Raw genomic sequence first — 16,971 nt, forward strand, 5'->3', positions numbered from 1 at the left:
GTGTTGAAGCGTAGGGTATTCCATCCTTCATTCCCTCTTCATCAGTTCCATCTTTCTCCAGTTTGAATGTAAGATTAGGGAGAACAAGGGTTTATGTTTCATTTACTGGTGTTCCTAGAACAGGGCCTAGTACTTAGCCCTCATTTAAGTATTTATATAATGAATGAATGAGTGAATGGATGGATGAATAATTCAATATTGGGTTCACAAGTAATATTTCAGTTATCATCAAAAGAACTATTTGCTAGAAACAATTTTTAAGAACCACTAGCACAGGTAATTTAAGTGGAGATAACTCTGGGAGCATAATGGGTAGAGGGCTAGGGTTTCTTTGAGATTTAGACAAATCTCAGGATTAATAGTATAGTGCCAATTCCATCCGAGAATAAGTTCAGATACAATCTCAGAGCAAGGCACAGTAACCATTCGGTGTGATAGCACAGTCAGCCTCTGAAATGGGAACCTGGGTCAAGAAACCCTGCATCACTTTAGTAAGGAGCTCCTTTGCTTATGGATGAGGTCGTCAAAGCAGTCATAGACTTGAGTCTTTATTAAAAAAAAGAATGAACAAGAATGAAACCTGTTCCATAATCTTACTCTTTTTCTATGTACCTGTGGGTGGCCACAGAAACAATGATTGATTACTGGTCCTGGATTCTCTGGCTAAAATAAAGTGCCTTAGTTTCTGGTTGAAAATGAGGACTGTCAATGCAAAACAACAGGACAGGGAGTGCATATATAATTCTACTGCAGAAATGTCTTTCAATTCTGCTGAAAATATTTTTTGAAAAGCTAGAAAACAAAGACACATTTCATCTAGAAAGGGCAATACAAAGGGGTTATATAAATTTATTTTTCATATAACAATTGATTAGTTTAGAAAAAATTCCCATTTTCAATGTTTAATTCCATCTCTCATTTTTTAAAAAAAGTCACTAAAAGGACAAAAACCCACACAAAAATACAATCTGTATCTGTTCTATATTTACAGATAACCGGTCACTATTAAGGCACAGATTGATTAAAAACATTTATTCAAATAATCCAAATATTTTGTGCATCATATAACACTGACAACACCGTATACTGTAGTGTCATAATCCCTTCATTGCATCAAGAGAAAGTGAGAAAAGTAATTTCCAGTGTTTTTTATTTATTTTTTTAGCCACCCTATTTAATCTGGTTTAATTGGGACAGTTTTCCCTTTGGCATAATATCAAAGCACTGTTCATAAAACCTATATCAACTCAATCCTGCAAATCATTCCATCTTCCTCCTGTTGCAAATGCATGGTAGAGAGCTGGGGGGAAAGACTCCAAATGATTATTTTTTATTTGGGGAGGAGGTCTTATTAAAGAAATGATAAAATTTAGAGCACTGAGTTGTTGCACAGGAAACTGATCTGGAATTCTTACTCTGTTGCTGAATGTGTAGCATGACGTGTTCATATAGCCATATAAGGCAGGGAGCTCCATGTGATGACCTGCATACATGTGACATACATGCGGGATCATTCCATTGTACTTGTGAAGGGAGCGATTTAGTTCTACATCCTTAAGCACATACAGTTCTGTTTGGGAACAGGCATCTCCTTAGTGCTGTTACAATTGATAATTTTATGACAGGTCCATTATCTATGCCTTCACGGTAACCAATACTCTTTTTTTTTTTTTTTTAAGTGAAAATTTTTCGGTGTGCAAAATTTCTCTCCGATTCTTGTTCTTACTTTAATGATAAGACTTACTTAACCATGGAAAAAATAAGACAAGTATTTCTGATCCCACATCTGTATGAAAGTCCCCAATTGTTGTGTATGAATCTAATGCCTTCTGTGGAGAGCACGTGACAGTGGTTTATGTCCATGTAGAAAGTCTCGAATACTGAACATAAATAAGTCATTACAGTACAGGTAAGTCACCACATGTCCTGTGGGAAAGTTTTCCAACAAATTAATGCACTTGGAAATAATACTGCTTTGAAGAAAGAGAGGCACTTAGTGATTGTCTTCATGGATTGAAAACCCTTCATAAATCCATAATAAGATGTCTGAAAAGACCTAGGAAACAATGTTGCCTGATTTCTTGGACTTTCACAGTATCAAGATTGTAACAAGGAGTTTAGCCACTTACAAAATAGTCTTTTATTTTTCCTCCTTCAGAACTCTGCTGTCTTTGTAAACTGTCACCCTGGAGACTTAAATAAAGCCTTTCCATTCTCAACAAACCCAAGTCTACTTCAAGCAGACAGATACGGTTTTTTAGGAAAGTCCTGTGACCATATGGAGCACAGCTAATGTGTACATAAGGACAGTAATGTATTTCTCCTCCTCATGGCAACAGTGCTGTCTTGTCAGATGATTATTTATCTTTTTTAAATAAAGTGACAATCTAGGGCTCCAGTTATTGAATGCCGTCCATTCTCTACCATAAATCTCTAGTAGATATCAATTTAATCAGTTATGTACGGTATGCTTATAATATCTAAAAATAAAAGTTTGATATAAATAAGTGTCCTTTAGTGGCAGTATACTAAAAATAGTCCTTTGCCTTCAGACAACCATTAAAAACATTTTAGCAATAAAGGCAGCAGCTAAATATGATGACTGCAAAGGGTTAATATTGCAAAGTCCATTTGGTCTTTCTTTGCTCGCACCTGTTACAGTGAACTAGGTTCATTGCTAAGTGTTTCTAGGATGCTGACATACATGAACAGAACTGGTCCATAACCAAGTGGAGTCACTTAACATTTCCCGAAGAAGTCACAGACTATTCTGCACAAAAACTAATAATCCAGTACTACTATGTCAAATAAAAATTTAACGCAGTCTGATTTGTACCAATACATCAGGTGACATAAAAACGAGAGAAAGAGAGATAATTTCCACAGGACAAGAAGTAAGAAAGTGTAAAGTGCTGAAAGACCTCAATAATTATTTTAAAGCAGTACCAGAAAATTCCACTTTGATTATTTTTTTTAAAAAATCCCCAAATACCAAAACAAAATAAGCAAACAAACAAAATAACTTCTGTGTTTTCTGGCATCCCAGATGTCAACTCAGCCTTCATGTTAAGTAAAAAAATCAGTGCATATGTTATTATATAGGTAAATAAAAACAGGAAATAAAGCCCTACCCTCATATTGCAAATTCTGTCCAATTGCCGTTAGGAAAAAAAAAGTAATCCTCGTGTGGCATTCTGTAGGATGACATAAGAACGTCATCTTCTCTCTTTTCGGCACAAAGTTCAGGTGCGAATAAGATGCTTTGGTCCTGATACCAGACACCCGAGTGCTGAGGACGGTGTGCAGTGAAGGCTGTTCACAGATCTCCTGCGTCCAACTTGACAGAGTTGGCGGGCGTGTGTGCCTGGACGGTACCGCTACCAGCGGCCACTGACACTAGCAATGTCTGAGTGATACTGACGGGGTAGCCGCCCACTTGCTCCGCCTTCCAGGAAAGAGGTGCGTGTATTTGGCGGTTCAAAGAGCTTTCTTCGGTTTTTATTTAGTTCTGGAGAGAGAGAGACAGAATCAGCACATGGCAGTAGGGCTCAGCTCAGAAAATGGTGATGTGGTAGGTTTTGCGGGGAAAGTCAAGTAGGTAGCAAAAGGAAAACCTTTAAGTTGACCGTCAAGACATTTTTGAAATGCTAGAAAGTCTGATACGAAAGGTAGCCATTTGTAGCTGAGAGAACCAAGGACAGCAAATCGTTTTTACTGCAGTTCGTAAAGTATCTGGGGAATATGTCATCCTCAGAACACTCTCAAGTCCAAATATACAAAATAGTTTCACCGATCCCAAATGTCATTTCAGAGGCAAAGGGAGAGGCACCATCAAAGCTGGTTAAAGGCATATGAGAGGATGTATTACCAGTGATACAGAAAATTATTACAGCTCATTAAACTCATCCATGTCAAACACAGCGATCATTAAATTATTTAAGTCGACATGAAAAGAGGATCCCACTTCTAAACACCAGAATACTGGAGAAGCACACTGATCTGTTAATCCACAGCCCCGGGTGGGAGGGAGACGCAAGAGGGAGGAGATAACGGGGATATATGTATATGTATAGCTGATTCACTTTGTTATACAGCAGCAACTAACACACCATTGTAAAGCAATTATACTCCAGTAAAGAAAGATGTTAAAAAAAAAAAAAAAAAATCCACAGCCCTGTGGCTCCACCGACTCATGATTGCCTACGCTCCTTGAGTCAGAAAGGGTTATATGAAGAAGCATATCGCATCAGCAGGAGGTTTCTTTGAATAAAAAATCAACTTAGTAAACATAGCAACAGTTACAGAAATTAATACAACTGAAAACAACCAATACGTGAATCCAGATTTTCAGGGAAAAACTAAGATCCTCGATTTTCATTTGAAACAAACCAGAGTACTGGTTGTTTAGTTTGTCTTTTCCCAACTAAAAATTATTAACCAGAAAGGTGAAAAATGGAAGCAGCCTACCTTGTTTATGACTATGCAATACCCCATCCTCCCCTCCATACACACATTCACAAATTCTCAAGTCAACTGATGTAATTATTACTAACGAACTCATACAAGTAAACAGAATTGTCAGACTCTAGAAAGCAGCGTTTCTGATAGCCACCAAATGCAAATATAGTTGACCTTCGAATAGCGCGGATTTGAACTGAGTGGGTCTACTTATACATGGATATTTTTCAATAGTAAATAGTACAGTATTACACGGTTGGTGGAATCTGCAGATGCAGAGGAACTGTGGATACGAAGGGTGACTATAAGTTACATGGGGGTTAACTCCTGTGTGGTTCAAGGGTCAACTGTATCTTCAAACTTATTCAATCTCCAGTAGACGGAATATATAGCTGATGTGTTTAAAGCTGTTGTCTTTTTCTCTGGGAGGGTGGTGATTCAGCACCTTTAATTATCTGCATGGAACTCAGTACTTTTTCAACCATACACACACACACAAAACCCCATTCTGAGCTCTGAGATTACACAGCAAGCTGTGGCCTGCTACAGTAATGCTGAGGATGAGAACAGAGGCTCAGGCGGTTGCAGTGGGTCGTAGGTGGCCAGGGACAGCCATGTGGCCAGATGTGCTCTTGTCTCCCAAGTGCTAGAAGAGGGATCAATACCCTTAACATTTCACCCCACTGCTTTCCAAGATTTAACTGTCTGCCCTATAGGGGTGACGCATGAGTGAAGACACCTCTTTTCTGTTCACATTTAAGTCTTAGGGGAGAAGAGAACCAACAGTAATTTATTAGAGCCTATTATACGACAAGCATTTTACGTTCGTTGTGTCCTATTTAAGTCCTCCTTAAGGGGTAGATAATATTACCATCCTCCATTTTATAGATAAGGAAGCTGAGTTTTAAAAATAGACGAAGTAACTTGCCCACATGCCTGTTAAATGACAGAGCTGAAACCCTGCCTGCCTGATGCAAAGGTCTATGCTATGGGCTTCAGTGGTCCATCCATTCGGCGGAGATCAACCGAGGTATCCGGAATACAAATATGAGAAATTGGTAGTTTCAGGTATGTAGATAACAGAGCCTTCCTTCATATTTTATATGGATATCAAATATACTTTTTAAATACATAAAGCTTAGAAACTCTGAAGGAGCAAGGAAGACATTACAAGCAAAAGACACATGCAGGCATGCGTATAGATGGCTATTGTTTCAAGTTCCTGCAGAAACGCAGTAGCAGTGACATTCCTATCACATGTATCTTGTTTAAAAAACAAACACGTAAAACTCAGAGATCAAGACAGAATTGAATATATTTAAAGGCAAACTTATAGGCGAGTTGAGAATAAATGAATCCCCTTAAACACAGCCTGGGAAAGTTTTATCACCTTCAAATGAGGAGACTTTCTTTGGCCTCCGTTTTCTCATGGGGAAATAATAACCCATGAATCAGGAGGACATTCCCACACTATAGAGAAGGAAAAGAAAGGAGTAAGTCAAACACCATTCTCCATGAGCACATGAAAACAATCGGGCCACTGAAGACAAAAATTTTTAACAGACATTGAAAACTTCATTCTGAAAAGTCACATCAGCTAGATTTTTGAGAGGACAAATGATCATGAAGAAATTCAGCCACTCCCTAAAGATGTAATTTCTAAGAGTACCTATATAGAGATACTCCAAGTGTGAAGCACAGAGAAAAATCTTTAAGATTATCAAGGATCAAGTCCTACTGAAGAGACTTTAGTTTTTGCTGTTGTTTTTTAAATTAGAAAGCAAACTCCCTCTTCTGATTTTTTTCAGTAAGCCTAAGGGATAGTTTGAGAAAATACCAACCTTTTTCTTTGAAATTCCAAGGTTCACACAATCCTGGCAGCTCTCAGGATCTTGTTGCGGATCTGAACAGAGTCACAAACTAAAAGAATAGGTCGGGAAATGTTAGATCTACCTGAGGCTGTGGCGGAAAGCCTGTCAACAGGACGCTAAACTTCCTTTCACTGAGTCCCTGTACATTTAGTTAACCAATCGCTAAAATACTCAGAGAGAAATCCATGAATTTTTCAAAAAATCGTGGATTTGAAAAAAAGATGAAATTTTTTCTCTGATTCATTCCTATTCGAGGTAAATCTCATCTCCTCCTATAACATTAAAATAAATGTCTTCTGGCCCAAGATTAAAAGCAAACCAAAACCTTATACTGAAAGAACAACTCCGATTTTAAGTTAAAAATCTACAAAATTTTAAAAAGTCGTTTGAGCAAACTCTGTATCTAACCAAACTATGTAACCACAAGACAAACCTAAGTCAAGGCTGACCTGATATCCTGCCTCTATCTGGAAATGAAGTATTCTGAGACTTTAAATGAATGTCTTTGTTATCAGAGGAACTGAATTGGAAAAAGAAGCTTTTTGATGAAGGGTTTCTCAATAAAAACTCATTCCTTGCAGAGAAAATGATTTACCAAGTTCAAACAAATGCACTTCAACAAAGTAAGGCAAAATCATCCTTAAATAATCAAATACTTCCCACTGTACAGAGCATTCATAAGGCATCTTATTCAAAGTCTCTAATTCCCTTTAAAAGCAAGAGGACCTGTGAACCTCACTGAGAGAGGCAGTCTGTAGAAGTAGGACATAACCTCAATAGAACACATTGAAGATGATGACTAGAGAAAACATTTTTTTAAACGAGGACTCAAAACCCCTCCTGTTTTTGCACTCTACTCCCCAGAACCCACCTAGAATATATCACCAATGTATCCCAGAGTAAAAGTACTGAAGATCCACTTGGAATCTACGAAAATATTTAAGAGTATTTGCTTGTTGCTGGAAGCTTTAGAGAGTTTGGAATTGGGTTGGTACACAAAGAAAAGACTTAATTTTCATTATACTGTCACGGATATTCCACAAATCTCTAGTGAAAGATTATGGAGTTCTGAAACATACACTTCTGTGGTATAAATGTGCGGCCCCATAGACATATTTTAACAGCACAGGCATGGTGATTGAGTTAATAAAATTTCAAGTAGTATGTCAATTCCATTTTCAAATTAATAAAATAATGTAAAAATATATCAAGTTAATTTGGGTCCAGAAGTAACCCTCTGAGACTGAGCTTTAGGGTAAAGAAGTTGGAAACTATCCTATTGCCACAGATAGTAAAAAAAAAAAAAAAAAAAGAAAGAACAATAATAATACATATCATTAAAACTGTAGGTTATTTTCACTGTGCCTGATGATACACCACATGGAAGGACAGATTTTAGAAATGGAAGGTGACCTTACACAATCATCTAATCCAATCCACCTTCACAGTTAAGAAACCACAACCAAAAGAGGTTTTTGGAAACTCACCCAAGGGTACATGACTTGGAGGGGCAAATCTCAGATCTCCTTATGTGAATATAGTGTTCTTTCCACTATAACCAAGCTGATCTGATGAGTGAACAGGAAACCATGGCTGCCCTGTGGCGCGCCATCAATGCAGCCGCTTGGGTACCCAGGGCGGAGGAAGACTTCTCAAACTGACGTGTGCAGGACTCTGTCCACGGACAGGCCTAACGGGCTGCCCAACGGCTGAATTTCTACACCTATCTCAAGGCTACTCTGCTTATATCTGCTTCAGATATATACGATTTCCTGTGGGGAGGTGGGCGGGGTTGATCAGCTGCTGTAAAATAATGGAAGAGCAATCTGCTGCTGAAAGAAAACGGAAAACCACCGAGGCTTTTTAGTTTGATGGTTCGATTAGCGAATGCTGTTTAGAAAGGGCTTTCACCAGTTGGATGCCACTGCTGACCTCAGAAAAGCATAGCCTACAAATTCAGTGTTTTGAAAAGCAACGTCATTTTCTCACCACGCCTGGCGTTTGGCTCTGTCTTTTTGAGAGACTGGCACACGTATAAAACTGGCATTCATGAAGTTAATCAGAAGGACTTCAAAAAGTAACCTCATTTTTTTGTCCCCCAGATTCCTTCCTCATATTTCTCTAAAAACCTTTCTGAGGTACATTGTTATGTATTTGCCAACTCATCATCTGCCCATTCCTTCCACGTGGGAGGTACCTGGTAAATACGTATAGAGCATTTTCTTATACACGGAACACGCAGAAGATGCACAAAGGCGGTGGGCTGGGAGACAGGCCTTCAGACTTTCCTTCATTCTGTGACTACTTTTACGATACTACCCTCTTCTGTGACTCACAAATTCTATTAAAACTTGGGGTAAAGTTAAAAAGCATTAAGACAAGAAGTACCGATTCTCTTTTTCTCTGGTGCAATGATCTCAGCTGCTATACAGGAACACATGCATTTAAAGCATGACAGCCAGTCCAGAATAGTTATTCACGAACGCAATGATCATTGCTTAATACAACCGCAAAATGGAGAATTAAACTGCTCCCTCATCCCCGTGTTCTGCAAAGGGCAGTTTTGGTTAGATCTTTCCAAAGAGATCTGTTTTAAGGAAAGACACTGTCAAGGCAGGTTTTCAGGCAATGCCTTGACGAAGGAGTGGGCATGTTCTTGGCATCTGTCACACTGTTAGTGAACCCACAACCACAAAGCTGCCAGGTAGTGAGCAAGGGGCTGATGGGCAGAACCAGCCCCATTGGCTGGAGACCAATGGCAGAGGTTCTTCAGACTTTAAAATATGAATAAGAACATTTATATTCACCTGAGATTGCAAGCAGCATTTTCCTCCTGGCACCGAAAGTTGTAATTCCCAGCTCCTTCAGATCCTGGTCTGTGAGAGTGAGGAATGTCTGAAGATCGATCTGTGGGTGAACAAGTAATCTATAATCAATATATTAAGTATTTTTCTTCTTCAGCGTAAATTCAACTCATTGCTACACTTATTTTATTTATTAATTACGCTCTGCCTACTTTCAAAAAAGAATGGTGGGGACAATACAAACCTAAGGGACAAGAGTTAAGTAATAAAGGTGGTAAAATGAAAGTGATGATTCTAGCAGAAGACAATCTAAGCCAATGATTTACTGCAATTGAGATATATAAACTGAGGCATCCTAAGGTCTTAGCATCCTGGCAGCCAGGGCAAAAAGGGAAACAGAAATTGCACAGTTTTGTGATCTGACGAAAGGAAGAATACATACTGGTCCAGAAGAGAGAAAATAATTCTTAGTTTTAGATTCTGACTTGGTTAAGTATATCTCCATAAAAAGAGACTGAATAATACCATAAAGGGTATCTTCCATTGTATTCTACATAAAAATGATAGCAGAATTCACAGTCTACCTCAGACCCATGACTCACTTCGCTTAACCCAGCAGACTATCTCTGAAAGTGGCATACATGAAGTATTTCTGGCAACAGTATAAATGTACTTCCTGGCAACAATGTGTGGAAGGAAGTAGCCCAAGAATCCCACCGTTCCTTGTGAAGGCTGTGTGGAGGAACAGAAAGGCAATGGGCTCTGAAGCCAGAGAGACTTGGGTTCAGGTTCTGACTCTGCCATTACTAGTTGTGGGCACTGAGAGTAGACAATCCTATACCTCACAGGGTTGTTTTGGGCCTTAAATATGATCTTAGGTATAATGCAATGTGCTCACCAAAGGGGTAAAATAGTTGGCAGCTCTAGTTAGTAATAATGTATACAGACATATCATCTGTGAAAGTTGCTAAATAAATCTTCATCCTGGTTACAATATATTAAATCTCACAAGGTTACTTAAATGGGGGATTCTTGTTAAGTCATATCTGTATATGAGAAAATATCCTACATAAAGGGAATAGTACCAAATTTCAACACACCTGAAAACAGTAAAATATACTTTTTATTCAAATTATGTAGAAATTAATTTGAAATTTTCTGTTTTGCTTTTGAAGATTACACCCAGATCTTGAAAAACCTTTTCATTTACCATTTATCACAAACCTAGAGATATGTTTTTTAGAAATTCTGTCCAATGGAGACTATTTCAGGGATCCTCAAACTCTTTTTAAAGGGCCAGAGAATAACTATTTTAGGGTTAGTGCACGTACTGTCTCCGTTGCAACTACTCAACTCTGCTGGTTTAGCTTGAAAGCAACCACAGGCAATATGAGGTAATTGAGTTAGTGTGGCTGTGTTCCAATAAAACTTTATTTACAAAATTAGGCAGCAGGTCTGCAGGCCACAGTTCACTGACCCCTGCTCCAGTTAATATTAGATGAAGCCAGTCTGACTTTATATTATCATGTTTTCTTCCTTTTTGAAGTAACTAGATAAGAAGTACCCATAATAAATTTCTATGCTTCTTCAAATAGGAAATAGAGATTTAAAACAAACCCAGAATATCACTGAATAACATCTAGTCACTTACTTCTAAAACCTTCTGTGCATGAGCAAGTTAAAATACCTCTGCCCTGAGCTTCTCAATCAGCCACCTGCATCTAACCAGGAAGACTAAATAAGTAAATGCAGTTCTTTAATGCACTGATGATGAACGTGTTATTCAACTTAGAAAATCCTTGGTTAAATGAGCAGTAATTTAGGTTTAGGGAAAAGAAAGCAAAATCATTGTCCTGAAGTCCAAAATACACATGACAACATTTTTCTTGGTGTTAAAGAACAAAAAAAGTTCAGCAATTAAACTTAAGTTATGGGCAATACATTGAATTTATGATATAAAGTGCCTAATAAAAATCTTAGATTATTTACTGACTGATGCATGCCAGGGAATTACTGGCATGTAATCTAACATGAAATGAAGCCAACTAGCATGAAACTTGGACCATGTCAGGATTTGAAAAACAGATACATTTAGAGAACTATTCTAACTTTCTGTTGCCTTGAGTTAGCTGTGCCCTGGTAATATGACAACACAATTAGAAAGAACCACACTTAGGGGCTCTTTTCTTTATGCCAGAGCGTCACAGCCACGGCTGATCAGTCTGGCCAAAATCCACGGTAGGGATGTTTCAGAAGACATCTTAGTTCTGCCTCAGTTCAGGCAAAGCCCAAACAGTAAATTAATGAATAAGTTAACATGTATAAAAAGCGCATTATCTTCTGTGAGAACTTCAGTAACATGATTAGGATGGTGTCACAAACAACCATGGTTATTTATTTCAGACGTTGTTATTTACTTTTAAGTGCCACAAGCAAAGATAAGAACAGATGAAAGAGTAAAATCTGATTAAATAGAGAGTTGTTGCTGACCTTAGGGAATCTGTGAATCAGAAGTTCCTATAAATCAAGACACTCATTAGGTCTTTTAGCTAAAACTGGTGAAGGTGTTTTGGCAAACACAGTTTCCTATGTTTCTGCGATCCCGTGTTTACCCGTTGCACTAAGTAAGAAATAAGATGGCGACAATTTTCTTGGCAGCAAAAATAAGCGATGAGACTTGAATAAATGCTCAGTGAAAGCACGGTCATAGGTGGTAAATGAGTGATTTCATTCTAGCAGTCATCATACACACAACCGAAACAAAGATGCCTGGGAAGATAAGTGAATAACCACCGACCTCTTGTTGCTGGAAGACGTCCGTGTATTTGCCCAGGCCCAGTTTGCTGAAGAGCTCAGGGAGGTCGGAGCCTTTGAAAGAGCTGTTCAGGTTACAGCCGTTGCTTCCCGTCAGCGAGGAAATGCAGTCCATGTAGTTGCTACTGCTGAGATAGTGCTCCGCTGAAAGGCAGAGGGAAGACAGGCCTGAAGTGTAAATGCCCAGAGACAGCATCGTTTAATTAAAAGTCTTAATCACTCAGACAGTTCAGATTCAGTGTTTTGGGCTGAACAGATCAGTAGCTGCAGAAGTGCAGCAGTCCTTTACTGAAACACCGGCTTTTCGTTAAGGAAATGCTGGTTACGGCTTTCCGGGAGGCTCTCGCCATCTAAAAGGTCACGCTCGGGAGGGAGCAATTCGGCAACAGGGCCTCCGCAGTTAATAATCGTTAAGCATACTCTCCCTGAGCATTCAGGAGCACTGGCTCTTCACAACTGAGTTGATGTGAACTAAACGGGGAAGTGGAAGCAGGATCCCTGGGACACAGTAAAGGTAAGGAAAGCTACAGGCTCCTTTTAGGTGCAGGCTGGCCCTCCGTGTCCACACTTGTGCTTTCCTGTGGTCAAAGAAACACCATGATATTACCACATATAAATCTCATTTCCCTCAAACATAATTGGGCAGTGAGTTTATGAAATAAGAGTGCTTCCAAAATTAAGAGCAACATATGAATGAAAAGAATGATGCTGGAGTTCCTGGATTTAACTTACAACAAAAACAAATCCATCTCTTAGGGGAAATTCTAAGACAGCCATGCCGAGCTTTGCTTTGGCTCTGCTACTGATCTGGCGGGCGAAGACTTCTCCATGTTGTCTGTGGTTCTCAGACCCAAGGACATGCACAGCTGGGTGACAGACTAGTAAGCCACACCAAGTACTTGACCAAATATTCAAACACTCTTCAGGAGCTGCTTTGGAGAATCTAGCAGAGCTATGCAGCCATTCCTACCACCCTGACCAACAACTGACTGACTCTCATCCATGTGGAAATTCTATCCTCTTATACGAAAGATGCAGCTTCAGGGGGACTCCCAGATTGATGAGGGCAGAGGACACTCACCTAGGTAATCAGATCCATCTACTCTCCTCTGGGATCAGTGCATTCAGCAAATCTAAGAATTTTGTTCTGCATTGCACTGGGTGCCACTAATCACTTTCTCTGGTTGTTTTCATCTCCCAACTGAGAAATCCTATATATGTTTCAAGTGGAAGGAATTTCTTGATAAGGTTTCTCTTTCTTTTAAAGACAGATATTTTCTCTCTTGTAGGAAGAATGTGTAGAGAAAAGGACCCAGGACCAAGCCCTGATGCGCTGAGCCCTGGAACACGCCACCAAATGAAGGTAAGGCCCCAAAGTCACCAAAAAAGATTGAGGAGGAATGACCAGTGAGGTACCGGTTCGAGGGTGACACAAAGCAGAGTATGATGAGCACCCTGGAGTGACCACTGGACTTGACAACATGGAGGTTACTGTCAGGCTGACCACATAATTTACTGTCCGAATGATAAATTTACTTTCTTTGAGGAAAAAAAAAAAGAGGGAGTTACGGAGGAATTACAGGGGAACAACTGGTGAAACAGGGATACCCAGAGAAAACCTAGACATTGGTGACCTTGACAAGGGTGTCAAGAAAACTTTTCTAAAACTTTGTTGTTCAGTACACTAGCCATTGGCAACATGTGGCTATTGAGCACCTAAAATGTGCTAGTGTGGATTAAAAATGTACTCTTAAGTGTAAAATACCACACACCATATTTTAAAGACTTAGTACAAAAAAAAAAGAGAATGTAAAATATCTTTACATTGATTACATGTTTAAATGATAATAATCTACATACGTTGAGTTAGGCAAACAGATCAGCAAAAAGTGAAAAAAGTGTTTTAAAATATTCTTAGTGATAAATATTTATTATGGTACACAACTTTTTTTTACATTTCTTTTCATCTTAACTACTTATAGTGTCTATATTCTCTTTTAAACCCCCTAGGCTCTTAAAACATTGGACAAAGGCCAAGGAACAGTGCTTTTTTAACCAGTCTTTTTAAATTAATGAATCCCCTATCTTAACCCTAATCCTGAATTTCAATGCAGCTAAGTCCCACAGTCAATTTTAATCATCCAGGGTTCAGTGCAGGGAAAGGGGATAAAGATAGAAGAAGAGAGGCACAAAGCTAATTGATGTTGGAATATAAAACGGAGATCATTTCCACCCCGAGATGTGCACCTGGCACCAGCCTGCCTCTCAGCTCCACTGTCCTGTCAGCGGTGGAGGACCTAGCCCAGGACTAACGGGAAGACTCCAGGCTACTATTGACAGTACGCTTGGGAATGAAAGAGTAGACCATGCTTTCTTATTTAGACTTGGCCGACACCATGACTGGTCTTTTCAAATCTGAGACTCTTGACAACACGGCCCACTTGACTGATGGTAACAACTGGCTATTACTGTTTACTATGCTCCTTGAGATTGCCTTTCTCCAAGTATTCTTCAAACACTCCAGGGTATGTGCTTCAGGATTCCAAATTCATCAAAAACCCTGAAATAAGGCATTACGGGAATATCTTGTGATTACTGTGTCAGTTCTTGTCTGTTTACCTATTTATACAGACACGTGGGTGCTGTTACAGACACAACCACTGGACTCATGCTGCGTCTTAATCATTATTTGTTCAAAGCCTATGCTTTAAACGTTTTTTTTTTCCTGTTTATGTCATTTAGCTATATCTTGTCAATTTGAAAAATCCTGCTCTTCACCTTTGGTAGCCAAAGGTGGCTGGGCAGACTTTCTTCTACTGTCTAAGATACTAATTTGATCACATTCTGCTCAACTCCTTTACATCCCTGCCTTTTCCTCATCATTCTGATGTTCGTGTGTGCATGACATTCATATATTCATTCCACAAACATTTACCGAGCACCTACTAGGTGTCAGACACTGTTAGACATTTGAGAGGAAATAATAAATTAAGAAAGAAGGCACAGCCTCCTGTTAGTGGGATTGTAAACTGATGAAGACACTATGGGAAACAGTATGGAGATTCCTCAAAAGATTAAAAACAGAATTGCCATATCCAGCAATTTCACTTCTATTTACCCAAAGAAGACAAAAACACTAATTCAAAAGGATATATGCACCCTATGTCCACTGCAGCATTATTTGCAATAGTCAAGATATGAACGCAACCTAAGTGTCCATCAGCAGATGAACGGATAAAGAAAAGGTGGTGTGTGTGTGTATGTGTATATATATATATATATATATATATATATATATATATACACACAATGGAATATTACTCAGTCATAAAAGAAAATGAAATCTTGCCATGTGTGACAACATGGAGGGGTCTAGAGGGTATTTTGGCAAGTCATATAAGTCAGAAAGAGAAAGGCAAATGCTGTATGATCTCACTCGTATGTGGAATCCAAAAAAAAAAAAAACGAAACAAAGTGAAAACAGACTCACAGATACAGAGAACAAATGGGTGGTTGCCAGAGGGGAAGTGGGGGTGGGAGTGAGATGAAGGGGATTAAGAGGTACAAACCTCCTTAGTTATAAAATAAACAAGCTGTAGGAGTGTAACACACAGCGTAAGGAATATGGTCAATAATACTGTAATAACTGTACAGAAACAAACGGTTACTAGACTGATCGTGGCGATCATCTCCTAATGCCTGCAAATGTAAAATCACTAGGTAGTACACCTGAAACTAACATAATATTGTACGCCAACTATATTTCAGATAAGAAAAAAGAAAGAAGGCACAGCCTAAAAGAATGCTCGGCACATGGGCACTAAATAAGTGTTTACTGAATGAATGTAGTCCCTGACTTGTGGAGCTCAAATTCTACAGGAAGAGACAGTTATGTAAGTAAGTAATTGTACTTCAGTACGACAAATGCTAAAATGAAAGCATATACAAAATGCAGTGAAAGCAGAGAACCATGTGCCCTGCTTCACTGGAAAAAAATAGGGAAGGCTTCTCACAAGAGGTGGCCTGTGAGTAATCCAAAACACTTGAAGGCATGGAGTCCAGAGTTTATACCCGAACATTACCCTAAACCAACTAAACAAATTCCAAGCTGATTACATCTAAAAGTATGACGAAAAGTCAAAGCTCACTTGATTTGTTCTGTTTACGCTTGGGGCTGCCAATAGAAGCTGCAAATTCACTATGACTTGCGGGTCCTATTCCATTTCGGTCTCTCCAGTTATCGGATTCGCTTCCACTTCCCAGGTGTTCACGACTGTTGGACCTCGAGAGGGACATTGACGAACCCTGAAAACAATCAAAGCCAGATAAGGAAATGTTTAATAAGGTAGGTTTCCCGGGGTGGGAGGAGAAAAGAATACACATTAGACCACTTATCATTTATTTCGATTGCTGGCCAATGCCATTACCCACGAATGCTGATTCTCAAGAAGAGGCTATGGGACCTGTCTATAGTCTTTGTCTTCCAGCTACCAAGGACACTTGGAAATACACACAGTGAAGTGTTTTTCCTTCGTTATGAGGGCGTTGATAATGAGGGTGCCCAGAGGAGTTCTGAGAGGCCCCAGTATAAAGATTCATTCCTATAAGATTTAGAGGATTCCTGTTTTGGGGAACAAGGCAAATCCTCCATCTGGTATAGCAGAGATTCTCTGCCTTGTATCACACAGGACGAGTAGGGAAGCGGTGCAGCTACACCCAATGTTTTGACAGGAATCGAGCTCCCAGGCTCACAGAGTGGAAGGGTGGAGAGGAATCTGGCATTTGTCCTGTGTTACTCTCATTCAAATAAGTACATGATCTCTCCAACAAATTACAAGTACCTGGAAATTTTAACTTTTTTAATTCCCCCAAATCAAAATAAAAATAGTAATTTAAAAGATCTCACAGTTTGCACTGGACTTGCATTTGTTCATTCTTTATTCATTTATTTAATCACTGTATTACAGGTACCATACTCTGTACTGTATCTACAGTATTAAAGTCAAGATTCTCTGATTCTAGAA

General features: G+C 39.1%; 1 protein-coding gene across 4 annotated transcripts in view; it reads right to left on the reverse strand.

The window, feature by feature from the left end:
* Positions 1-835: 835 nt before the first annotated feature.
* The window catches only part of BICC1 (BicC family RNA binding protein 1), a 301,081-nt gene continuing 284,945 nt past the window's right edge, over positions 836-16,971 (reverse strand). For 3 of the 4 annotated variants that reach the window (XM_068547506.1, XM_068547505.1, XM_068547508.1), the window contains 4 exons: positions 16,096-16,252; positions 11,931-12,091; positions 9,137-9,236; positions 836-3,508 (listed from right to left, as the gene is read on the reverse strand). In XM_068547506.1, the coding sequence (XP_068403607.1) occupies positions 3,378-3,508; positions 9,137-9,236; positions 11,931-12,091; positions 16,096-16,252 (549 nt within the window). In that variant the 3' untranslated portion in view covers positions 836-3,377. Of the gene's footprint in view, positions 3,509-6,299; positions 6,379-9,136; positions 9,237-11,930; positions 12,092-16,095; positions 16,253-16,971 lie in introns of all 4 variants that reach the window. The other variant, XM_068547507.1, reaches the window with a different exon arrangement.

The sequence above is a fragment of the Eschrichtius robustus genome, chromosome 7 (assembly GCF_028021215.1).
Source record: "Eschrichtius robustus isolate mEscRob2 chromosome 7, mEscRob2.pri, whole genome shotgun sequence".
NCBI lineage: Eukaryota > Metazoa > Chordata > Mammalia > Artiodactyla > Eschrichtiidae > Eschrichtius > Eschrichtius robustus.